At 36.2% G+C, this 27,166-nt stretch overlaps 2 protein-coding genes across 4 annotated transcripts; one reads left to right on the forward strand and one right to left on the reverse strand.

The window, feature by feature from the left end:
• The first annotated feature begins 1,625 nt into the window (after positions 1–1,625).
• Positions 1,626–17,480, forward strand: LOC131168508 (probable DNA helicase MCM8). Its single transcript, XM_058127993.1, has 17 exons — positions 1,626–2,007; positions 2,467–2,607; positions 2,723–2,843; positions 2,931–3,153; positions 3,310–3,473; positions 4,658–4,921; positions 7,072–7,167; positions 7,359–7,511; positions 8,684–8,754; positions 8,838–8,956; positions 9,100–9,229; positions 9,493–9,547; positions 9,637–9,790; positions 9,882–10,056; positions 10,873–11,043; positions 11,134–11,247; positions 16,434–17,480. The coding sequence occupies exons 1-17, from the start codon at positions 1,819–1,821 to the stop codon at positions 16,479–16,481; spliced, it is 2,388 nt and encodes a 795-aa protein (XP_057983976.1). The 5' UTR covers positions 1,626–1,818; the 3' UTR covers positions 16,482–17,480.
• Positions 8,082–19,338, reverse strand: LOC131168509 (pentatricopeptide repeat-containing protein At3g09650, chloroplastic). 3 transcript variants are annotated; one of them, XR_009140317.1, is made up of 3 exons: positions 16,942–19,192; positions 8,833–8,937; positions 8,082–8,740 (listed from the first exon to the last, which is right to left on the reverse strand). XR_009140317.1 is itself a non-coding variant. In XM_058127994.1 (2 exons), the coding sequence occupies exon 1, from the start codon at positions 19,190–19,192 to the stop codon at positions 16,949–16,951; it is 2,244 nt and encodes a 747-aa protein (XP_057983977.1). In that variant the 5' UTR covers positions 19,193–19,338; the 3' UTR covers positions 15,220–15,462; positions 16,942–16,948. The 3 variants fall into 3 exon arrangements, 2 of the variants coding, with proteins under 2 accessions (XP_057983977.1, XP_057983978.1); XM_058127994.1 differs by lacking the exons at positions 8,082–8,740; positions 8,833–8,937 and adding an exon at positions 15,220–15,462 and having other exon boundaries at positions 16,942–19,338; XM_058127995.1 differs by lacking the exons at positions 8,082–8,740; positions 8,833–8,937 and adding an exon at positions 15,220–15,388 and having other exon boundaries at positions 16,942–19,254.
• Positions 19,339–27,166: the final 7,828 nt, after the last annotated feature.

The following is a 27,166-nucleotide window of genomic DNA, read 5'->3' on the forward strand; positions in this document are numbered from 1 at the left end:
CAATAAGATAGCTTCAAAAGTATGAGAATTAGATTGATTGCTGCTTGTTGGTGATTCAATTCTTGGGTTAATCATGTATTTATAGATAGAAAAGACTTCACTTTCATATTCCCCAAGTTACTTGCAGTATTCCCTAAGTTTTTATAAAGTTTGGAGCCCAAGAAATCAAATTTGGAAAGTTTCCAACGCTGTTTTTAAAACTTAAAACCTGAAGGTCAGTCGACTGAACTATCGGGATCAGTCGCCTGATCTTTTAATTTAGCGTATTTTTGAAACACAATACAGGGCCAGTCGCCTGATTCGGAGAGGTCAGTCTCCTGACTCAGTTTTGTCTGCTTTCTTAAAAAACTAATAAAATGTCAGTCGCCTGTCATGTTGTCAGTTTCAACAACCCTTCAATATTTTGGGTATAACTTTCACTATAAAACTCAAAATAAGATAATCTTGGTATCAAAAGAAAGTTAAGAAAAAATACTACAACTTTCACGTTGAACATTTTTAAAGATAAGAAGCCATTGATAGAGAAAATTGCACATCAATACAGATATAGAAAAAAAAAAGAGAATTTGGAGAATTATGTTTTAGTGCTTTTCATTTCAAAAATAATTTGAACCCTTTTGAAATAACTTTTGACTTTATAAAAATATTTTGCAAGTATTTTAAAAGGTATCTACGTTCAAGTAATTAACCTAAGAGATTCATGCATCTATATTTAAATCATTTGAAGTACTTACATAAGACTTCTTAAAAGATTATAACTTTCTAAGCGCTAAGTCTTCATGTATTTGCTTTGTTCTCTGTGTCTTCACGTATTTTCTTTGACTTCCTTCATATTTGACTTGACTTTTAAGCTTCAATAGTCATTAGCTTCATAAGATCTTATAGCATCGAGTTCAAGCTTTTAAGAGACTTTGTTAAGTACTTGTTCTTGAACACTCAAGTCCTGAATCATCACTTAACTAAATATGTTAAGTTCCTTTACTTTATTATCATCAAAACAAGATTGTAAGTCTTGTAAGACCAATAATCTCTCTATTTTTTTTATGATGACAAATAAGGAACAAAAATGAGTAACTCTTAATAAGACTCCTTTAGTCTTATTGTAAATGACAATTGAAAAATAGTAAAAATATTTTTAAATAATATTTATTATTTATATATATATATATTAAAAATTAAGGAGATTTTATTTTTATTATATTTTAAATTCATATCATCATTCTATTTTAATTTTGATTAGAAAGTATGTATAACATGGCTAATTTAATAAAAGAAAAGTTAACTCTAATGCTAAAATATTTTGAAAACAGACTAGCAAAATAATTAAAAATAATAAAATATGGTTTTCAACATTTTACACAAATAATTGAATAAGAACAAATAATAAAAATAGAAAATTGATAATGTAAACAAATCCATTTCCGCAATATATATATATATATATATATATATATATATATATTTTCGCTATACAAACCTAAAAACAAAAAATTAAAAATAAGAAGGATACCAGCAGCAGTAATGAATTGCAATCACCAGTGGTGCAACCGCAACACCAAACGCGCCCTTATCGAACCATTGTCATTTATGAATTTATATGGGCTGTTGGGCCGAAATTGGAAGCCCAAAAACATATTGTAAACCCTGCAGCACTCCGTCCCGCCTTCTTCTTTTTTCTTTTTTTCAGCTCACGTTCTCCCGCCAACCGCCGGAGACGAACTGAGAGGGTGAAACTTGAAGACGAACCATTCGTTCTGTTTCTGCAGAGGAAAAAGGGGGAAGAGAGAAGGATCTGCAACCTGAATCGTCTCGTGAGAGATGGCTATGGCTGGGCGAGGCGCGAAACCGCACCATCCGGTAGACACAAGTCTCGCAAGTGATGTTGCCAGGATATGGGCGTCCTACTTCCCCGAGACAGGCCTCTCGTTGGACGACCCCTGCTTCGTCCTCACTTCTCACCTCGCTGCTTTCTTTTCTTCTCCGTCAGGACAGCACTTCCTCTCTCAGGTCGTTATTTCTTTCTTTCCAGGTGCAAATGCGTGTGTGATTTTGTGAGTTCGATTGAAAAGTTTTATGAATGGGATTTTTGGGTCATTTTTTTGGTATAGTTGAATTTAAATTGGGGATTCTGGGGCATTTTGTTTTTTATTTGATAATTTAAATTCATCCATCCACAAGTAAGCAGGAATCTGGGGGCCTTTTAACTTTGAATATTCATGATGAATTTGGGGAAAAGATGCAATGGTCAATTCATACTCAGAAACTTAAGAGCAGGAAATGAAACGCGTCTCGTAGCTGTTGCTCTCTTTTTCTGTCTGATTTGATCCTTAATGCTATTTTTTGTTCTCATTATTTACAGTTTTATTACGTTTTGTTGTTGAATTCAGGGTTCCTCCACTTATAGCTATCGCTTTTGAAATTTTTCTCACCCATTGAAGGTTGTTGGCGTTCAAATTACGTGAACAGGTAAAGGATGATGATGGCCTCATCCATCTGCCAATCGATTATCAAGGGTTTCAAAAAATTTGTGATGTGGAGGAATTTTATGCAACTTTGGAGGACAAACCTAAACAAGCCCTCTTATGCATGGGTGCGGCGGTTCACAAGGTACATGCGCTGCACTCCACAACTTTGCCTTTATTCTTGAAGTTTCCCTGATCTCTTGCATAATTTCTTGATTAAGACATCATTTTCCTTGTGCTGCAAAAAATAAAAATAAAAGGTCCTACTGAGTAATTGGGATCAGAACAACAATTTAGAGGACGGAGTGAAGATTAACATACGTTTGCACAACTATCCTGAATCCCTGATTGCCTTGAGGAACTTAAAAGCAGCTTATATTGGTAACTTCCAACTTGAGTGTTGCAATTGAATTCTGAAAATTAAAAAAGGAGAGAACAAATAAATGATATCACTTGGTCATATGACAGATAGGCTTGTGTCCGTGCATGGTACTGTAGTCAAGGTTAGCACCGTCAGGCCTCTCGTGGTGCGAATGGGTTTTGTTTGTGCAAAATGTGAAACCAACATTACTCGCACCTTTCCTGATGGAAAATTTTCTCCACCACCAGTATGTATTCTACATGGGTGCAAGAGCAGAACTTTTAATCCAATTAGATCTACTGCTCAACCCATAGACTTTCAGAAAATAAGGCAAGCAACTCAATGCCCTATTTTGCTTCAATATTCTATATCTTTTGTTCCTTTTCTTTTCTATTTTTTTTTCTCTGTGGATTTTTAGATCTGCTCCACTTCTTACGTGAAAAGAATCTTGGCAGCTATTTTTTGAAATTTATAAACATTTTCCAGAATACAGGAACTACAACAGTCTGAAAATCATGAGGAAGGCCGGGTGCCTCGAACAGTGGAATGTGAATTAACTGAGGATCTTGTTGATGCATGCATTCCTGGGGATGTGGTGACTGTTGTTGGGGTTATAAGAGTGATCAACAATTACATGGATATTGGTGGAGGTTAAGTGGCATTTTTCTCATGTTGCAATTCACAATCTTTTATCTATAGCTTCAACATCCCACATGGATTCTTGTAGAAGAAATAAAGATTTTTTTTTGGTGTTTATCTATGACTATGGAAAATTTTCAAATCAAAATTTCATGCCGCTGATGCAACATAGCTTCAGTGCCTTAAGATTGGAAACATTCACCTGAAAAGGGGAATGGGAAAAATTGTTAGCATACCCCGTGTACTTCATTTGAATGCTTTTGGCACTATAATATAAGTTTCCATCCTATAATGTTGGTTTGTGGCGATGATATACAAGCATGGATATAGATAAACAGCTCCCTAAGCTCACAAGGGAAAACAGTTCTTATGTGTTTCTTAAAAGAGGAATGGTTAAACCTGTTCACATTTTCAGTTTAATTTCCAACATAAGATCTTGGTAAAGGGCACAATAAAATTTATTGGTACACCTTCGTCATCATAGCAATGGGGAATTACAATTTTCTTTTGGCACAACTCTGAAGTCTGAAGTTGGAAGAAGACTATGGAGGGACAGGCTTCAAGCCTTCAAATGTGACGGTTTCTCTTCCACACTAGATTATGTGCACCCAAGGACATCACCTTGTGCTTTTGAATATATGAAAGGGTACATTTTACCTAAACTACTAACCAATAACATATACATCTTGGTCTTATTATTTTTCCAGTAGTAGTAAAATTTCAAGTTAGTTTAGCTTATTAACAAACAACTGCATAACAGCAATCACTCTACAAGGGAAGCTAATGCATCAGAAAGAAATGGGCCCCAGGTCCAAAATTATAAACGTTGGAAAAATGAATTTATATAAGATTTTAAGTTAAAAATCTCTTTATGCTTTTGTCACATAACATCCACCTGGACCAGTTTTGTCCTATCGCAGACAAAATTAGTGGCTTGTTCCCTGGTGCTTGAGGCCCTCCTGCGCTTTTCACTGCATGCATCTTTTTAATGACTGAAAAGTCTTTACCGAGCAGGTGCATAACTCAATATTATGTGCATACAATAGCTTGTGATAATGTAATTCAGTTGATCAGTTAGTTTGATAATTAGTTGTACCATAATGTGGATGATAATACGTATATTTACGTTTGTCCTATATCTGCTCTACTTTGTGAACTATCTCAGTTGAAGTTTAGCATGTTTTGCTTATTGCAGGAAAATCAAAAAGCAAGAATCAAGGGTTATATTATTTGTATCTAGAGGCAGTTTCAATTAAAAATTCTAAGTCACAATCTATACCTGAGGATTCACAAGTTTCTAATGTTGATTCTAGAGCTACTGAGTTGTTTGATCTGTTCTCATTTTCTCCAAGAGATTTGGAATTTATTGTGAAGTTCTCGGAGGAATATGGCTCAGACATCTTCCGTCAAGTACTTCATTCTATTTGTCCCTCCATTTATGGACATGAGCTTGTTAAAGGTAAACTCATGTGTAGAATATTTCCTTCACGTTAAAAGATCTTCTCCTATTATATGCTGGGTCCTTTCTCATTTTCTTTCAATTTGATTACTATTATTTTTTCTATCATCCCTTCACAAGTTGCAATACCAACCTCTACAATATCCAAGCCGCAGGTTTGCCTTTTTGCTCTGCAATGGGGTTAGTTTGTATGTCATGTCCATTGGTAATAGCTTATGAAATATGGAATAAGCTTACATGCCAGGATAAGCATAGTACCCTTACCAGATGAAGAAGAGTGATACTACCAATTGAGGGGAGTACAAGGAAATGGAGAAGAATGTTAAAAGGAAAATCAATAAGGTGGAACAGAGAAGTTTAGTGGGAGATGGTGCTGCTTGATACTAACAAAATCCAAAAGTTGAGTAACTACTATGTTTGGCCTAAATTATTGGGAACATGAATCATGAATTATATGGGAAGTTGAATTAAACCTTTCCTGATACAATGGCAAGGTTAAGTGCAGTAAATTTCCTCAAACATGAAATGGGATATGCATCCAATAAAATAAAATTAATGAAGCATTTCCTTGTCAATGGTTTGTCTATGGCTATCGAAAAATGAAATCCATCCACTAGTAAGAATAAGATTTGCAAAAAATTGATTTCCATGTCGTGAAGGCAAGGTTTAACTACATCTAGCATTTTCATTGATGCCCATATGAGTGGGCAAGAAACACTTAGGAACCACGTCAGTCAGATGAAGCTCCAATTGAGGACACCATGAGAATAGTCATCTAGATGTTATGATTTGAGTAGAAGCACCAAGAAGGATTGATTTGCTTGAAGTTATGGTGCCACATGGTTTAGAGAATGGCCAAAAATTAACATCGTCAAGGTGGTAAGAAAGCATGGTTGCGCATGAATATATGATTTATGAAGGATCTTCCTTAGTCCAAGTTGAATGGTGAAAAATGTACATGCATCAGCAAGAAGTAAGAATTTAGGGCTTTCTGAGTTCAGTTTGGCCATCCGTAACTTGGAATTTTTGCACTTCCAGTCAATCATTATCAATAACCCCAACCAAGAGCCCCTCCCTTGCGTGGCAAAAAAAAGAAAAAAGAAAAAAGGAAAAAGGAAAAAAAGAAGAGAGGGAAAAAAAGAAAGGAAGTCTTTTTTCAGGTAAAGGGTTGGGCTCGGGCAAAGGAGATCCATGGTTTGAATTATACTAATAAAAAATAAATCTTTTTTTTGCTTCTTTTGTTAAATTTGAGAATTATTGGGAACTTTGTAAACTCTAAATTTTGGTGTCATTGCAGAAGTGTGTACTGGGATGTGACATTTTCATGCCTCCCATGGTCTCACCATTAGCTGTTTCACTTTGCTGTTATATGGTGGTTATGTTGGCAATGGACACATGCACAAACAGCCTGGCCCAAAAGCCTAACTCTATTTAAAGTTTTTGGGACCTCTTCTTGTGGTACAGTTGAGTACCTTGGAAGATATTCAAGAGGGAATTGTACTTCATATACATAGTCTAAGGGAATTGCTGTCCATAAGCGATGCCATCACGCCAGACAGCAGGGAGAATAGAGATGAGAGAGAGAAGAAGAATAAATACAGGGGGGAGAAGAAAACAGAGGGAAAATAAATACAAAACAAACAAAATTTAATTGATGCATCCTAATTTCTTAAATCTATGCCTAAAATATGCATGTTGAGTAGGTGGTCTAAATGGCAGTGGTGGTCCTCTGTACAAGGATTCTAGCTTTTTCACTCCATCTTATAAACAAAAATGGCTGTTGCCTATTATTAAGCGCTTGCAGCTTCAAGTGATGTCCTATGAGGAGTAACGCTGTAACACAAGCACAAATTTTATTATCCTTTTTGTAATATGTGGTTGTTCTCAAGACTGGAATGGGCACATTTGTACTTGACAGCATGTAACTTCTACCATTGTAAGGTCTCTTGTTCAACCCAGCACCCACATGCGTGCACACACACAGCAGAGAGAAGACTACAGTGTAATGTGCAGTATGATTTATTGCTAAATATGAATCCCCTGCTTCCTTGTGTTATAATTTTGGTTATTTTGTGGTGAACCTGAAGTCCTGAACTCTGAAATTGACAGCATAGCGGTGGATTTATGCTGGTTTACTGTATCCTTGACAGCTGGGATAACTTTAGCATTGTTTGGAGGTGTGCGAAAGCATGCGATGGATCAGAACAAGGTCCCTGTCCGAGGAGACATCCATGTCATAGTTGTTGGTATGCATAAATTCCTCTCCTGCTATCATAATGGAACAAAACCTTAAAAGGTTGTTTCCATGCTGTCTGAGATTCGAATATTTAAATTTCATACTTTTTCCATTAAATCATAGGTTAAGGTTATCGTGTGATTATGTGGCAACAGTAGAACAGATGAGATGAACTTGATCAGTTAACTTTCATATTACCAGGTGATCCTGGACTAGGCAAGAGTCAGCTACTTCAAGCAGCAGCTGCTGTTTCTCCACGCGGCATTTATGTGTGTGGTAATGCCACAACCAATGCTGGCCTTACAGTAGCTGTAGTCAAGGATCCTATGACAAGTGATTACGCTTTTGAGGCTGGTAATTAATCTTCACAGTTCACAATGTCTCTTCTTCATTATTAAGTGCAGGCATTTCAACAGTAACAGCCCCTTTGCATTTAGAAAAGAACAGTTTATGTATATAAGATTTCATGATTGGTTGGAAAATTTTACAAGTTTTTGTACAAATTTTATAAAAATAACAATAAGAATTCAGTAAACTCTCTCTCCTCCAAGAATTCTTCAATTAGTTCCATTCCCAAATAGGAAGGTTCCCTTTGGTAAGATCAATGATAATTGCTAAAAGAATAATTGATACATGTTTTATCTTTGCTGAATGTTATAGAATGCAGGTATACATGATCAGAAGTTAGCAGTATAAGATTAGAAGTGTCATTTTATTATCTTCGATGATAATGGGCTAAACATTGTTTCTGCAGTAAAGTCTTACCCATTGCCATGAACATTGTTTTGTAGTTCTCGACAAGTAATATTGCCTTATGCTAATTTTCTCCAGTTTTCAATTGTTGCATTGCATGGGAAAATCTGATGCACCTGTCTAGAAGAATGGGTAAGTGTTTAGGTCTTCAAAGTTCAAACCTCAACAAAATATCATAAAAATGCCCAAATATCATTGATCTTGTTAGATTACCACTTTACCTAAAACCTTAAGCTATTAGGTTGCGGGCCAACAATGTATGTCAAGCTTTAACACTCCCCCGAACATGCAGCCCGACAGCACGTGGAGAGATAAACTGACAATAAATAATACCCATGATAGGGAACACAAAAATTTTTTTAAACACCACACAATAAACATGGGAAACAAGACTAGAACCCAGCACCTCCTAGTAACCAACTCTGATACCATGTTAGATTACCACTTTACCTAAAAGCTTAAGCTATTAGGTTGTGGGCCAACAATGTATATCAACCTTTAACAGATCTGAAGGGGAAAGAGTAGATAGATCATAGATGGTTCTCATTTGGTTTCTGTCGTCTTCATCACGTAGATATCAGAGTAACACATTGGTGTCTAAGAAAAACCAGAAAAGATTAGCCGCCTTTTGAATAGAGAAAATGGGGACCATGAGTACTGCATTCTTTGACTCTTTGAGAGGCACACAGTATACTGTGCTGTACTTAGTCCTGGACATGCATGAAAATGTTCAAATCTTACCTTCTAAAGTAGCTATTAAATCTTTCCAATAGGGGCAATGGTACTTGCTGATCGTGGATTATGTTGTATTGATGAGTTCGATAAAATGTCTGCTGAACATCAGGTTTGTAACAACTGATTATCAATATATCATTCATCAATACTAGTTTTTACCACTTTCTTTTTATAATATGATGATTACCTCAGGCTTTACTTGAAGCAATGGAGCAGCAGTGTGTGTCTGTTGCAAAGGCTGGAATGCTAGCAAGTTTATCAGCAAGGACTTCAGTATTAGCAGCAGCAAATCCTGTTGGTGGTCATTATAAGTAATTACTTTGATGTTTTAACTTATACGTAGATAGTTCTTATCTTATACATTGCCACATGCTAAGCTCTAGAAGTAATTTTCTTGGATTCCACTGCAACCATAAACTTGGGCAATAACTATAAATTAAAATGCAAACTGCAGCCGTGCAAAAACTGTGAATGAAAATTTGAAGATGAGTGCTGCTCTCCTGTCTCGATTTGATTTGGTTTTTATATTACTCGATAAGCCTGATGAATTGCTGGATAAGAAAGTTTCGGAGCACATTATGTCAGTAAGTTATCCTGTTCAGTCCTTCCAATTTAATGCATATTTAATTATTTATGAGTGATTGAGATGCTACACATCTTATTTGGAGGCATATAAATATGGCATGCCTAGCATGCTTCTGTCTTCATTCTTCATCTTAGGTATCAGATTTATTTGTAAGCTGGAAATTTACATTTTGAAAAAATTGTCAACAATTATAGAAACGAACTTCAAGAAAGGAAAAAAGCAAGGATATGACAAAAAGATGACTCCAGTGCTTTTTTGCAGCTTCATGCTGGTTATGGAGATCATTCATCAGCAGCAGCAAAAAGGCTATGCAGAGGTTGTGTATTCTCAATTAACAATGAATCAAATATTACTAATAGATAGCTTTCTGTCTAACAGCACAGCCTTCTTCTTTTACAAATGCAGCATCGCAGGCTAGAGACATAGGTATTAGTATGAGAAATAGTTCTTTAGTTTCAAAGTTGAAACTTGACCCAAAGAAGTATGGTGATTTTGTTCCATTGCCTAGTCCACTTCTACGCAAATATATTGCTTATGCAAGAACTTTTGTCTTCCCCAGGTGACTTCATGTAACTAAAGTATTTTTCAAATTTTTTGCATTAGCAGCTTTACTTCTATAGTCAACGCATGCATTATTTATGTTGGACCAGGATGTCAAAACCAGCAGCAGAAATCCTACAGAAGTTTTACTTAAGACTCAGAGACCGCAATACATCAGCTGATGGTACACCGATAACAGCAAGACAACTGGAAAGTTTAGTGAGGCTGGCTGAAGCTCGAGCTAGGCTGGAGTTAAGAGAGGAAATTACAGTCCAAGATGCATTGGTAAGTGAATGATAGGTAGCTAGAAATTCTCGTAATTTAGCCCGTAGTCCAAATAAAATTTCTATTGCAAATCACACCTATAATTCGAAATATTGTGCCTTCAGTTATGTTTAACTGATAAAACTGTGAGAATGAAACTGTGAGACACCCCTTTACCATTTCAACACATTTCTTTTTTATGTGATGCATGTGAAAGTACGAATGAGAATATAAAAATTCTAACAGAAATTGACCAGAAACTGAGGTGTAAATGATCTTACAAATTGTACTGAATATATACAATGTTCTACAAAGAAAAATAATGATCACACCTAACAAGGCTGAGGCCAGGATTTTTACTAAAGGGGTGTAATATGATACAAATTACAAAGGGCGTGGGTTCAAACATAAACTAATATGGAGGGCATCTTTTTTTTTTTTTAATGTTTCAATAATACTTAATTATTTACTCAAAAAGAAAATAAATCAAAAAGAAAATAAAGGGGCAATGCCACCCTTCTGTTCCATTTAGCTTTGCTAGTGACATTGAAAGAATGTATTGTCATCTTAATGTCTTGTATTACATATAGAGCCATATACAATATTTTACTTAAATTTTTCCATCGTTCCTCTCTTTCCTGGCTTGGTAATTAGGAACCAAAATATGCAGTCTCAAGGTTTGTGATCTACAACTGATATTTACCTACAACTGATATTTACTTTGAGCTGGCTACCCTACTGTTGACATTGCTTCATTTCTTTTATATCCAACCTGGCAAATTTTTTGGTCATTAACTTTCTAGAGAATTCCTCTATTTCACGGCATCTGTTTTGCAGGATGTGGTTGAAATTATGAAAGAATCCCTTTATGATAAATATGTCGATGAGCATGGTTTTGTGGATTTTGGTCGGAGTGGGGGAATGAGTCAGCAGAAAGAGGCAAAACGATTTCTAAGTGCCCTAAATAAGCAATCAGAGTTGCAGCAGAAAGATTGCTTTTCAATTTCTGTACACAGCCCTACTTTTATTATTTATTTATTTATTGCAATGAGTGCCCTTTAAGCCCAAGTTGTTCATGTTTTTATTATTGTTTTCCAGGAGATATACAGTTTGGCTGATAGAATAGGCTTAAGAGTTCCAGATATTGACACGTTTGTGGACAACTTGAATGCTGTTGGTTATCTACTCAAAAAGGGGCCAAAGACATTCCAGGTACAGTGTCATTGTAACCTGAAAAAATTTGGATATAAAACCACAGCATGTCACATAAAGTAAACACCAGGGACTTAAATTTTCACAATATTTACTACACTTAAAAACGGAATTCCAGGGCCACAAGGCTCCTCTCTTCACAAGGGTAGGGGGACGGTGTCAGTGTATGCAGCCTTACCCCTATTAAACTTAAAATGAGAAACAAATTCAAATTATGCACAAGAAATAATACAATAGTAACTATTTGCCATGTTTGCAGCACATCTAAGAACCACCCATTAAGTGAGTGGCAGCACAACTTTGGCATGTCTCACAGTTAAAATTTTTTATGCTACTCTATGATGTAATTCTCTGAGCCATTTTCATATTGTACTCTAATTTTCTTTTCATGGTTGCATGTATTTCTGTAAAATGTGTCCACTGGGTGATCATGTATCTGTGAAACCATGCTGCCTCTAAGTTGAGCATCTACCAAAGATGTTTAGTTAAAGTTGTTCGGCAGTTCCTACCACCATACACAGTGGCTTGGCAATACCCTATATTTTTAAAAACAAAATGCTGATAAACAACCACAACTAGAAAGTGCTAAGCAAACGGTATGAGCGTTAAAAAAATGAGGTATATTTTTGTTTTGAAACAATAAATCTAGATTTTAATTGAATATTTTTCTCATTTAATTTATTAGTACACGTGAAACATTATTACATTATATTTTTCTTTTCATTCATTTTTAATCTACTTTGCCCAAGAAAATCCCCTGTTAGCTTAGAAACTTGTTTTCTAGGTAAGGAATTTAGAAATACCATAACATTCTCTTATATACACACTATATTCCGGAACTTCAACCTGGATGAGCCCTGCGGACATCCTAGGCAGCACCAAACTGTGGGAGGACGTGACTGCCCCATAGTTCCCTCATAAATCAAGGATTAGCTTCATGCAGAATGGAAAGAAAGACCTATTACCAGGAAGCCTTGCAGGACACCATGTCCACTTGAGCCAACTCCTAGGAGCATCCTCTCTTATATTCTCTCATATTGAGCTCTGAGAAAAATAGAGCTATATGTTTCTTTTTTGGGGATTTGAGTAGTCCATTGATTTCCTGAAATCTCCATTTTAGGAAACATTTAAATGATAGGGAGATGGTAGAGCTGTCTTCTTTGTTATCTTTATTGAATGGGAGTAATATTTCATTGGGGAGGGATATTCGGTCCTGGTCTTTGGATCAGTTAAGAGTGTTTTCTGGTAAATCTTTTTTTCAAATTCTTAACTCAGTCCAATTCTTCTTACCCACTCTATCGTTTCATCTGAAGGCTAAGGCTCCTCCAAGAATTAATGCTTTCATGTGGTTGGTTGTGCTCAATAAAATTAATACCAATAATTTGCTGCAAATTAGGAGACCTTTGAAGGTTCTCTCTCCTGATGTATGTTGCTCTTTTAATAAAATTCAGAGACAGCTTTTCATCTTCTTTTGCACTGTGAATATTCTTGGAGAATTTCGAATATGCTTTTTGGTATTCCTGGAACGATCTGGGTTGCCCTTCTGTTGGTGAATTGTTAGCTATTTCTTTCAAAGGCTTTGGTAGGAGAAAGGACAAGGCAGTCATATGGAAAAGTGTGGAATATTCACAGTTTTATGGGAGTTATGAAATTAAACGGGGTGCTGTTTGGGGAAAAATTCAAGATTTGGCCTCACTGTGGTGCGCTAGTTTGGGTGATTTTTTAGAGGAATTAGTTTCCATTAGTCACATTGAGATTGAGGACCATTTTGGAATGCTGATTTATTATTTTTTTGGTATTTTTTTAGCTGGTATTACTGGATAATTCCAGGCCTTTTTTGGGGATATGTTTCATTCTCTCTTGTGTAAATTGTCTTCCTATGAATAAAATTTTATTTTGCTATAAAAAAAATCATCTTGTATAGTTTAGATTAAAATGAATTTGAGATTATGATGTAGGACAGATATTAGAATTTATAACCAACTAAAATGATTAGACTTTCCCAAACTAAAATATAAAAACCTAGATACAATATGAAAATCTAAAATCCTACATTGGTGGTTCGGTGTAGTAGCTTTAGCTCCATGTGTGGGAACAAAGTCAAACATGCAAGCAAATCAAGAGGAGGCACGATCTGTATTGCATCGTCAATCACCATTGGAGAATATAGTAGATTGTCCAACTGCAAGTAGCATAGAAGGCTGCAATGTCCTCTGATAAAATAACAAGTCCACCAAACAAGAAATCAATTTGATATCCAAATCTATTGGCAGCTCAAGCAAATATCGATTCGGTCCATACTCTAAGATGATGGGCATTGTTTCACTAAATTTGGTTGAGGAATATGTAGAGGGAGAAGATGAAAGGGATGGAGGCGTAAGTTTACTAGATTGAGGAGAAATAATCTCAAGAAGATTTTCAACAAACTCTACGGCTGCCAATTGTTCCTCGGTCTTTGGGTTAGAAATGGAAAATTGAGGTTGAAGAGCAATGTCATTGACAGGCATATCTGTCCTAGTAGTTGGCAACTCATCTTGCTATTCATTGCAAGTTTCAACAACCAAGTGTGAGGACAAATCAAGGTCCATCTCTGGCCTACAGGCCCCAGCAGTGCTTAGGGTCGCTAACGACAAGTCCATGACCTCATTTTGAGAAGATTCATGACTCACATCAACAAAAGAATAAAAAATTGTGCACTAGTTATATGCATGTCATTTATGCAGTCATGATATTTTACTATGCAACAATTTGGATGGGCACCAAATGATGCAAGGGCAGCATCAAGGTTCTGCTATGAGAGAGATTAGAAGAAATAGAAGAGAGGAAGGGAGGAGAGAAGAGATACCAAGGGGGAGCTCGCGTTCAATCAACAAGTCAAATTCATCAACAATTGCCTACATCATCACTTTCACACACTATTTATAAGAAAGCCTCTAAACATGCGAAATTACACACATACCTCTAAAACTATGTTGCATTACAAACATAACCCTAGAATACACAATTGCTACGAACAAGCCTCCAACATAAATAATCCTAATGCATGCATTACACACACATATTAAACTACTAACTTAACCCCACAATATTTAACCCTACTCTTCTTAATTACTCTCCAGCAAGGATCTTCCCAATGTCTTGCTTCTTTTCCTACATGAACTCTCCCCTAGTTAGAAAAAATTCAGCCTCGAATTTTAAAATGTTGGAGAATCAAAAGGGAGAAGCAAACTTGGACTCTTAGAAAGCCATTGCTTGAATGAGACATGAAACCACGTTCCATTGGCAGCACCATAGACTTGAGTTGAGAATTAGCATCAATGAACATATTGGTGACGACAAACTCAACGATAGAAATGTGTGAAAGACTTTGGATGTCTTCAAACATATTTCCTTGATTGTATTGTTTTCAAGTTGAGTAAATGTGACTGATTCTTTGTCTTAGTTAATTGGTAGAGCAGACCTCAAAACGATTTTCTTCCCATTATAGTGGAAGACATGTATTCTCAAGCCCTTGAGTCTACCCAATCATCCAACCAACGAAAACCAAGGAGTACATGGCCAATCTTCATAGGTAGGATATCAAACATTAGCCAAATATTCACCCATTTGGATGGGAACCAAACATCTTTCAATATACAATAGAGTTATCAACACAAGACATCTCATAAGGCTCTGGGTGAGGTTCCGGATGAAGCTGCATTCAAGTGACTTCATTTACGGAAACCACATTCATTGGACATCTTCCATCAATAATGATTTTGCAAACTTTTTCTTTGCATTTGAGAAAGGTGTTGAAGAGTTTGAAATTGTGCCCAAGGTATGATAAATGGCGTTCCTTTGTCTTATAATTTGTCACCATGTTGCTGAATTTATGCGCATATATATATATATATATATATATATATATATATATCAGCTTTATATCACCAACAACCTTTTAGCACAATTGCCCACAAGGCTTACTCCCAATTTCTCAAAAACTATCTTCAATTCACCATGATATTGGTTGTCCTGCTGAAATGAAATGAATTCACAAAGAAAACTCACAAATTACAGCATAAAAACCTGGTTTTTGATGCTGGCAGTGACAAGTTCTAGGGTTTCATGCCAAATTATCGTGCTTGCTTACAATATATCGTGTCTGCGATCAAAATATCAAGCAGCAGATCAAATTATCATGGAGAAACTCAAAATATTGTGGCTGCAGGCAATTTCCTAAGAAGAAGAAGAAGAAGAGCGTAAGAGAGAGAGAGAGAGAGAGAGAGAGAATGACCAGACTTTCCCAAACTAAAATATAAAAACTTAGATACAATATGAACATCTAACATCCTCCATTGGTGGTTCTCCATCAGATAACTTATTGAATTACAATTCCCTAAATCCATTTATCAAACTAATGTTTCTAAATAAACTAGTAGGGCATGAAATTACTGCCAAATCTCCTTCTTCATATATGGACCACTGTATGAATGACTCTTTAAATTGTACTGGAATTTTTTCCTAATTTTCATTCCACTTTGGCCAGGGCTTACCTTCTGTCGCATCATAAGTAACATACGGCATTTTAGAATGATAGGTTTCATATTGTGTTTCATTTGGCTTCATAATTAAATTGTTGCGTGTTTAAGTTTCTTGATGAAAATATAAACACAAAATGTGGTCAAGACTTAAGTGCTCAATTACAACTTACAAAATGATCGTGATATTTCATAAAATTGTAACTTGGTTACCTAATTGACAAAAACTCCATTCAGATATTCTTAACTTGGTCAAGCTGGACTTAATTCCTCTTGAACAAGAACCCTATGTTTGACTGAGTGTTCCGGCACAAGTGATTTGATGGCAGTCATGCCTAAAAGACATAGCATAGACTAATCTATTGAGATAGTCAATGCCTAATTGACAAACCTATGACCAGGAGTGTTTAAGAATTAAATATTGAGAGGTACAAGTCTCATGTTCAATCTCTTGAAGAACTGATCTCCGCAACTTAGATTTGAGAGACTTTTTTTCTTGTTTATAGCACAGAAAAATACAAATAATCTGGCCTAATGATTGACCTTTAGGACATAAATCTAGTAGTCAATGCTTTTGATTTACCAACACTGGACAAAATCTGAAAAGAAAGGAAACAAGTACATATTTTAGCTCATGCAGAACAATTCAGTGGAATCTCTTTTATGCAGGTGGTGTCATCATCCTATTCAAAGAGCCAATCAAGGTCAAGGGGTTAAGTTATTGCAGCATTAGAAGGCAGGTCAAATTTTATATCATATTTGACCTTATCTTTACCTCCTTTACAGTACAACTGTATCAAAATTGGCTTCTCTGTTTGCCAAATTATGTGATATTTAAAGCTTCATGATTACAGAAATTTCAGCTGTTAATGAATGTAAAATCTAGGTTATTCACATGCTTCCAGAATTGATGAAGGCAAGTTCCATAAATTCTGTTATTGACGTGTTCAAAGAAAAGATTATGTTGTGTGCACAATTTTAATCTCATTCAACTTATAAATTTGCATGTACAAGTGTTTAAGTAATTAGTTTCATGATAAGGAAGCAAACCCATATGTTAAAATGATTTTTGTAATTTTATTGGACTTGATAATTGACATAGATGCACGATAATGTTTACAAACAGCGGATCTAAATACAGTGAACTTTATCTTTTTAGTTATAGTGCAAAACATACCAGTTGGTTAAACTGAGTTTGAGGCATACTCATCACCATCCTCTGGTTCGAGACGCCACTCACTCCCATAATAAGAATTAGGCAATCCTAACCAAAATTTGAAAGCCTCAGCTGCTCTCTTCCTCTCCTTTCTTCTGTCCTGCCTTGCCCTTGAGGCATGCTTACTAGTAAACATTCTTGAATGCATCTCCACATAGATTTTAGTGAACTTGGTCTTATTGGGTGATATTCCGTTCTCTTCCATACATGCCACAATCTCCAAGGCCTTCCTAAAGAAAGCTGCCCTTACACAAATATCCGCCAGAGTATCTAACAGCCCTTCATCAGGCTTCAATGGTGGGGCAGAAGATCTGGAATTCTCTCCTTCCTTTTTGGCTTCACACCTCTCCTTTATTTCATTCCAAAGTAGAAGTGCTTCCCCTGGTTTTCTTGCCAATGCAATCCCGTTTGCAAGACTTCCATAGGTAGAAACATTGGGGTGAAGCCCACTCTCTCTCATTTTCTGAACTATCTTCTTAGCTTCTCCATAAAGCCCCAGCCTACAATACCCTTCAATCAACATATTCCAAGCAGGTAAATCAACCTTTACTCGTGGATCATTCATCATTTCATCAAACACCTTGTTAGCTAGCTTTGGTTGACCAGATAGGCCAAAAGCTTTCATCAAAGTGGTGTAACTGATCTTGGTAGGGGCAATCCCTCTCGCTCGCATCTCATTAAAGCAGGCCAGAGCACTGGCACTGTCATCAATCAGTATGCATCCATCAATTAAGGTGTTATATGACACCACATCAGGCAATATCCTAGCATCATCGGCCATCTCACGGATGAGCTCCTTTGCCTTCTCTATCTTCAGCTGCTGGCAGTAACCCTTCAGCAGTATATTATAAGTGATCCTATTTGCAGGCACACCAGTTCGTTCCATTTCGGCTAGCACCTCCCGGGCCCTGTCCATCCGGCCTGCTTTGACAAGTGCAGAAACAACAGTTGTGTATGTAACATGGTCGGGATGGCTGGCACTATCATCCTGTTGCCGCATTGCTTCCAGCATTTGGACCGTGTGGCTTACACGGCCAGCCTTCATGTATCCCTTCATCAAAGTTGTGTACATTCTAGTATTAGGAGCATATTGTTTCGGTAAGAGTGGTGGTTCATGGTCACTCCGCTTAGCTGAAATGGGAAGCAATTTGTCAAATACATCTCCCTCATTATGATTCGGGTTTTGCCAATTTGATTCCCTGAGGATCTTGCAGAGATCTCGCCGTCCTTCCCGCATTGCCTGAACCATTTTCTCAGCTGTTTCCAAGTCACCAAAACCCACATAGGCTGCAACAAGTGAATGTAAAGTTGTCATGCACAAGGGAATTCCCTCATCTAGTATCCTTTCCAAGACAAGCACAAGCAAATCCTTTCTATCAGCTCTAGTGCAGAGCTTGATCATAACATTGTAAGTTAGCGCATCAGGCACCGCATCAAACTCAGACATTTCCGCAAACAGTCGCAGGAACTCCCCTGTATTTCCCATATTGGCGCATGCATTGAGTACGGCATTGTAGGCGGCGGTGTCCGGTCGTGCATCACCTACGGCCGCAGGGTCCGCAAACTGGCGGACCCTTCTGACGATGGAATTGAACAGGCGGAGGGCAAGGGCGGGGCCGTCGTCACCTGAGGCTGCAAGGCGGCTGACGACGGCGCTCCAGGCCTTAACGTGGGGCAGGTAGCCAGAGCGGAGCATGGACTTGATGAGGGAAGTGGCGTATAGGGTGAGGCCAGCCTTGGTGGCGGCGACGGCGAGGAGGCCGAGGGAGTTGGCATCTAGGCGGTGGAGCTGCTGCTCGTGGCGGAGGCGGTGGACGATGGACTGAGCGCGGGTGAGAGACTGGTGGGTGTTTTGGTAGGATAATTGGGAGACTAGGCGGCTGAGGCAGGTGGAGCTGGGGAGGCGGCTCCCCTCAGAGTAGATTAGCCAGGCCTCCTCTGTTCTTCTTTGCCGGAGGAGTGTTAGGAGTTTGTAGTCATCAGCGTTGGATGGCAGCGTGGAGGCGGTGGCAGCGGCGGTGCTGGTGGTGAGAGAGAGGTTGGGGTCGATGCGATTGGCAGCGGTTTGGACGCGAAATGAGTGTGGGGGTTTGGTGGGGGCAGTAGGTGAGGCTGGAGGAGGAACGGGGTGGAGTGTGAGGGCGTGGGGGAATGGGAATACGGAGTTTGTAGCAGTTATTGAAGATGGTGGCAATGGCGGTTTTGTGTTCATGGCTGCTGATTCCAACCCATTTAGGAGATAGAAGAATGGGAGAAGAGAGGGAACTAGCTTTGTACCGTGTGTGAGAGAGATAAGGGAGGTAGTAAGTTTGGGTGGATAGAGAGTGAAGGAATTCTGCCATTGCCTGTGGGTTGCCCCTCCCCTCGGACAATGGCCTGCTATCTCGGAAAATATTAGTTGCCTATAGGACGCCACGTCATTCGCACCTGTATCCAAACATAAGATATCTTGTTATTTATTTATTATTTTTGAAAAAAAAATTATAGAGTATCGTACTATTTGTGAGGATTGGGCTTTCAAATTAAATATTTTTAGGTGGCTTTTAGTAAAATTAAATGTTAAGGGTAAAACATTGAATTCAAATATGATTATATAAATTATTGTTAATTAAACTTAAATCAGCCATTAAATTTGAAATTTTAACTATTTAGTTATCTTTATAAATATATATATATTAATTTTAACATTTTCAATATTTAAGAGTATAAATATTTAATAAAATCATAAAAAAATTACATAAATTAAAGTTTTTAATTTAAAAAAATAATATTTTATTTCTCTATATATAATTAATAATTATAAAAAAAATTACTATTTTAATTTTAATCACTTGGGTATTAAGTTTTCTTTTTATATTTTTTTATAGGGGATAAAATTGAAAAAGAGACATTTGAAATTTTTATTTACTAAATCTCTATTAGAGGAATTTTAAGAAAATTTAAAATTGTCTTCAAATGTTATGTAATTGGTACTCTTTTTTTTTTTTATACAATCTTTATTTTAGATCAAATAAATAATATTTTTAAATGAGATTGGAATAAGTAAATAGAAATACTTATATCTTGTGTGTTTGAAAAGTTAATAGGGAATATTCACTAATCTTATGTTTGGAGAGACATTGGTTTTGGAGATATATATTAGTTTAAGATAAAATGCAATGCATATTTATATTGAAATTTGTCTAAATTCACATAATTTCAAATTGAAGGTCCGAAATTTTAAATGCAGTAAGTTCATTTAATTGGTAAAGAGTGTAAATTAGAACGGAGTTGAACAAAATTTAATATATATTTTTTTTCTCCCAAGTAACGGTGTTTGAAATATCATTTTTGGACCCCTTGTTTGACGTCATTTCCATTTCCACTCTCTATATGCCCTCGTCAATTCTACCATTCAAGTCCCATATCATCATCGCATCTATTATGAAACATAATCTTTGCACGGCAAAAGCATGATAACATCCATATGACACGTGACTTATAACATTATGAGTGTGGGATGAGTCCTCTGAATTTCTTCCTTGTGGCCTTTGTAATGATCCTTTTGCTCAAAACATGAAAGGGTTTTGTGAGATTGACCTGACCTTAATAGTGTAACTACAATAGATCACTTTTATAGGAAGGATCTGTCCTTACATGTAAATTCAGCTAACCATCATTCAAGGAGTTAACTATTTGTACCTTCCTCCATGCTATATTGAGATATTCCAATAATTTTTGATCTAGGGTAATTATTGGAAATCCATTCGGGTCTCCTCCTTATCTCTATTATAGGGAAAAGTCTCCAAACATGTCTTAGTTTTTCTTTGCACACATTCTCATCATCTTTTCTCCAAAACTATTCTTTGATTCTTTCCATCTTGGTTAGACGGGTCTTAATTTATTACCAAGTTCCCATCTGTGTAAAAAATGTTTTAATTTATCAAATCTGATGAGATATTCTAGTTAGTAAGTTTAAACTAGCCAAAAGGCCAATCATCGACTACTTTTTTAGTATGAGATGACAATTATCAATTTGTTATTTTATCATTTGGAGTTTCTAATGCTTTTAGATATTTCAAAGGTGATGATCATATGGATTCTTTAAAGACTAACAATATATGTGTTTTTTTAAAGCAAAGAAGGTAAGTTGCATTTGGAATATTCCAAAAAATAATATCTAATTATATGAAAACTGTGATAGAGTAAAAAAAAAAACATTGAAGTATGAACATATGTATTGAATGGACATATTTTGATACAAAAATATCGGAATAAATCAATATTTTCTTTAAATTTGATATAAGATTTTATTTTTTGAGAGATGATTTATTAATTCTTGGAGCAAATACTTCAAATTTGTTTTGCGAATAATTTAAAGGTCTTTTTACTAGCCATGGGAGAAGGAAAAGATATTCAAGTTTTGAAACAAATAAAATTTTAATGAATTAATGTGGATATGATTTTGGGAAGCTTAACCAAATGAATCAAACTATATGATCTTTCAAAAAAAAAAAAAACTCTTAGCCATATGGAATTGGTATTAAGAGTTTATTTTAGTCCCTGTTACATTCTTAATAAAATAGAGATGACACATTGTGAAATTTTTTTGAGAAAAATAAAATCGAGGATAATCCTAAAAGGATTTGGTGGTTCTATTATATTTCTCAATATTTACTTAAAATTATTCATACTAACTCTTAATATCTTAAGAAATATCATGATAATGGTGAATTAAACCAACTAGGTTTTTGTTCTTGTATTGAATTGATTTGAAAAGGGGAAAAAAGTTTGGGAGATGAAAGTAACAAGTAATTGAAGGGAGAATAGCACTACAATATCTCTCAATGTATTTCTTGCTATATTTTTCTAACTTCTCACCTTTGGTCCTACACTGAGTACTGAATTAATATCAGAGCCATGGCAGCTTAAAGACCCCTTCATGGCATCCATCGCTCCTTGGGTGATGGATCTCTTTGCTCATAACAAAGATTCTTGTTCTAACTCAGTATGCTCTGGGTTGCCACAACTCATGGGGATCCTCCAAATTAGAACATTGGTAAATAAAGTCAGACTCGACGCTTCTTTCTAAGCATTCATTCCCATTGAAATTATCAGAGAATAAGACCAAAGGTGCCCTTGACCTATTAAGAGGTCGTGGGGAAGTTGTATTTCAATTGAGCAGAGCTCGCTTCTTCGATGATAGATATGGAATAGGAATACTTAGATTGATTCAGTGCTCTATAATTTCATAAGATGGGCAAGAGATCCACTCATTCATAGGTAGTGAGAATAGGTTTTGAACGTGTCAATTAAGTAATCATGTCTTCAAAAGTCATGGTCACTCCGTCTAGATCTTCATCTGTGTTCAACCTAGATTGTCTTGATTACATGCATGAGTTAGATTATATCCTAGAAGATGGTTTAGTTCCTCAAACTAAAAAACCATGGATCACAAATCCATACTATATCTATGACAAGAGCAAGTATCCATTAAACCTCTTAAGAAGATCATTGAGAAGATAGTTGTGCTAAGAAGTAATAAGGAGATTGTCGAAGCTTCAACCTTTGATTCTCACCAACTCTTGGCAATCGAAGCAAAACAATACATCCTGGAGTTTCCTTTGGATCTTCCACGAAGGTATCTCAACTAGGGATACACTTATATTCACATAAGTGTGGTCAAGTTATATCTTACCTTCCATGAGAGGAAAGGTCTCCCAATCTACTCCAAAATGGCACTCCTTGACTCGAAGTTTTGCGAGTACGAGCATGCTTGCATTGCCACTATGTAAACAACATTGAATGGGAGAACGATTAGATTCACAATCTTCCTCAATTTTTGCATGCACTTATCAAATTCAAATATGAGAATTGCTCTCAAGGTCTAAGTCTAGACTATCGGAGCACCCCAAATCTCTAATTCTATTGTAGCCACTTTTCATCACTAGATGGTTTACAGACTCCAAACTCATTCCTTTGATTTGGCAACCTCCTAAGAAAACTAGGATGCTCTTTTTTTTTTTTTAATTATGATACCACCTTTGTCCCAAGCTACATTCATATCCCAAGATAGTTACCTACGGAAAAACTACTCAAGCTCCTTCTAGAGTCTTGGATCATCAAGTACAAATAGTTGCATTATATCTTTAGTGATGTTTATATATCCTTCCCAAAGGGCCAAGAAACCCAGCCAGACTTAACTTTAAATGCTATGGTTCTTACATATGATTTTTTAAGTTTATTTAAAAGTAATTCATGGGATTTTGCACTTTTCCTTCCTAGTTGTAACGAAAAAAAGTGCAGTTGGTTGAATTTATAATATGCTTGAAATAAACTTGCACACACTTCCTTTCCAAAAAAAAAAATCAATATATTAATATGTCTTTCCTACCATGATGATTCAACCTCATCAAAAGTCATCAACACCTCCAACAGAACAAAAAGTGATGATCAAACCATCCACTAGTTCCATCGACTTGGCTGATCCAACATCATTGGGATTTCAAGTTCTAATCATGTGCTTCAAGGGAGATGACCTACCAGTCTACAAACCCATGACTAGAAGTGGCCATAAATGGTTCGATGTTGACTGCATATGTGGTGAATGCTTGAAGGAACCTATTTATGATTTTGAAGAAGAAAACAGAGGAAGGTGGAACAAGAAGAAGAATGCCTAGCTAAAGCTCAAAAAGAGATACAAAGATGTAGACCAAATAATTGGCTTACTGGGAGAATCATCAGGCAAGTTTGATTATCATGCCAAATATAGAGAGAAAGATGTACATGATGATATTTTCAGGTGAACATGTTAAGACCTATAAACTATGATATATGGTGATTTCCTAGCATCAAAATATGAAGATATGAGGTAAAGAACAAAACATTCTTAAAAAAGTTAGAGATCCAATTATTGTCAACCTAGAAGGATCTACTAAACAAGTCTCTCCAATTGAAGCAACTCTCAACAAGCAATCAAAAAAGGCCCTTGTGCAGAATAGAATGTTGCAACAAATCATTAATGACTAGAGAGAGCTCACCAAGAAAATTGAATACAAATTCGATATTACAATCGTTCTTATTGATAAATGTTAGAAAGTGCTTCCTTACTATTGCAGTTGTTAGAAATAACGAATTTGGCTATTCACTTCAATATGCCAAATTGCACTGGTCAAGTTCCCATTGAAATAGGATCCACGCAAGGAAAAAAATACTTCACAGACAATATCTCCCCATGGCCCCTCGCCTCTATTTGTAGCAGCTCAACTCAATCTCTTTTGCCTTCGGTTCGACTAACTCCAAGGGTAAGCAATGTTTAATGTGACTTGCCATCATATACAAAGGATCCATGAGGAACTGATGCAAATGATTGCAACATATGTTGGCATTCTCACCTACGTTCAAAAAGAAATATGTAGAAATGCAGCATCTTAAAGCTCAGCTAAATTCTCTTAAGTAGAGCCAATAATAAGAACACAGATAGGAGAATAGACCCCTTATTTTCACCATCCACTCTAGTATTTAGCTCCCCCCAATCAACATACGAACCTATATCAATGTAGGCTTCCCTTAGTGGTAGCGACTCTTTTCTTCATTTAAGAAAGAGACAACATACTAGCAGCCAACTTAAGCCCAAAGGGTTGAAACAACATCAACCTCCACAACATTAAAAAAAAGACAAACAAAAAGTTGGTGAGTCAAGCAATCCATATTGAAATTCGCATGGAAGAGTTTTGGAGAAAGAAAACTCAATTCCCAAACTACTAGTAGAAATGGCGGATCCATCACAAAGGCATCTTGAAGAACTACCAAAAGAAGAATATCCGCTTCCAACATTTCCTATCATAACAGAAGATGAATTATCCTAATGTTCATCTAAAAAGGAGATACAGCTCCCCTAGAGCCACCATGATGACCCAGCCATCCACTTATAAATCTGAATACAACAATCCCACTAATGTTGAGGGAATATATGACATCGTCAACCTCTTAAAGAATACTTCATCTCTTGTCTTGATGTAAAATTGAAAATAGGTCAAATGGTAATGGACCAACCATCTTATTATAAGGAACTCCACCAAATCAATGGAGGATCGAATAAAATCCTTAAGCTCCATGTCCAGTGCACATTAGAATTAATGAAAGAAGGAATCATGCTAAAGGAAGTCATTGGAAGGGTTGTCCCCAAGTTCATTGGTAGACTTAGAATCTGGTGAATAAATCTTGGAGACTATCAACAATTGCAGATATCACAAGTTCCAAATCTTGATGTTTTCATATCGACAATCATTGAGGAATTCTGTAGAGCATAGGAAGACCATGTTACCCAATCCATGGAAAGTATCTGATCAAATATTGTTTGCTTAAAATAAAAGATCTAAAGAAACATTATAATCTCATCTTTGAAAGATATTACACTCTTTGCAATTCAGATGATATGAACCTTAAGCAAGCTCGTTATCTCAATAACCTGTCTGATCCATTAAGAGAAGAAGTTCTCTGAGAACTCCAAATGAGTGTAAAAAGACTCAAAAGTACTTCTCTTGATAAACTCTACAAAAGTGCTCTCATGAATTTAGATGCGCTCTGCAGAAAATGACATGTACGGAAGAGTCCAGAAAGCGAGCATGAAGATAATCAAAGAATGTAAAAGAAAAGATCTCCTCATCAAATATAAAGGAGATAAGTAGTGCTCTTGTTTGATGAGAGAAAGTGAAGATGGTATCTTCCCAAAAAGTCTAGAAGATCCAAGCATTAAGAGAAAAAAAAATATTTGAGAAAGAAGAAGAATAGGAAGGACCCAAAGGATCACCAATGTTACATTTGAAACCAACAGTGGTATCATGCAAAAAATGTCCTCAGAGACAAAAGAGAGTCAAACTAATCTAGATGCTACATAAAGTCTCAAAGTGGGATTTAGATGATGAATGAGCAAATAGACACTTCAAATTCTTCAGATGAAGAAGATGAAGATTTTGGGAGCTACCAAGTTGATCCAAATCTAGAATGTGCCCACATTTAACCTATCAATAATGAATGCTATCCAGTAGCATCAACAAAAGAGAAGATTCACAATTCTGTTCCACAAAAGAATCATTGTCAGCACAATCAAGAAAGGAGACTATGTATCACCCTCTACTTTAGTTTGGGTACTAGCTAATAGCTAGGTACTCTAAAGCCAATCAAGGTCATCACATTTTTTGACACTGGTACAACGTGCAATTTCTTAAAACCAAGCATTCTTCTAAAAGATAAATGGAAGCAATGCAATGAAGGTTTCAAAGTAGCAAATGGAGAACGTTTTGAGGTCAAATTAAAGAGTGTCCCAATTTACAGTAAGCTTCATCCAGGATGCTTAACTAAAGCCACATTCTGACAAATACTTACTTATTAGGTTTGATATTATCCAGCACTTAAATAAATTCTAGTGGACCAAATAAAGTTTAGATTGTATCTCTTGCAGTGGACCAAAACTCATAATCTCTTCCATATCACCTAGACCTTTGAAGAACTAAGAGCTCAATTGATCCATACAAGTTGTGCGGACAACCACAATGCATTCCTTAAGAAGTGCTTAAAGCTGGTATGGAAGAACCCAAAGTTCTTTGTTAGCCTTCCATTTAAGAAAAACAAGGATATCAACCCAGCGAAGGCAAACCACAAAGGAATGAATCCAGAACATTATTTATTGGCTTAAAATGAACTATTCTAACTGCAAGAAGGACTAATTTAGCCCACTAAGTCACAACGAGCTTGTGAGGCCTTCTATGTCAATAAGAAAATCGAGTAGAGAAGAGGTAAGCTAAGACTTGTCATTAATTACCATTCTCTTAACCCCTTCCTTACAGATGATAATTTTTTTTTACCAAATTTGATTAGTATATTTTCACAATTATCAAATACCCAAATCTTCTCAAAGTTTTAATTAAAAGAGGTTTTATGGCAATTGAGTATCCACTTGAAAGATTGGCCCAAGATGGTTTTGTGCATTCCCAACTTCCACTATCAATGGATTGTCATGCTATTTAGGCTTAAGGTGACCCCATTTATTTTCCAAAGGGCAACTATCAAGATATTCTAGTCTTTCCTTCACCATGCCTTGATCTACATTAATGATATTCTCCTTTCTCAAAAGATATGACATCTCATGCGAAACTCCTAAATCAGTTAAGGAGATAATTACACAATATGTAATCATGCTATCAGA

The sequence above is a fragment of the Malania oleifera genome, chromosome 11 (genome assembly GCF_029873635.1).
Source record: "Malania oleifera isolate guangnan ecotype guangnan chromosome 11, ASM2987363v1, whole genome shotgun sequence".
Lineage (NCBI taxonomy): Eukaryota > Viridiplantae > Streptophyta > Magnoliopsida > Santalales > Ximeniaceae > Malania > Malania oleifera.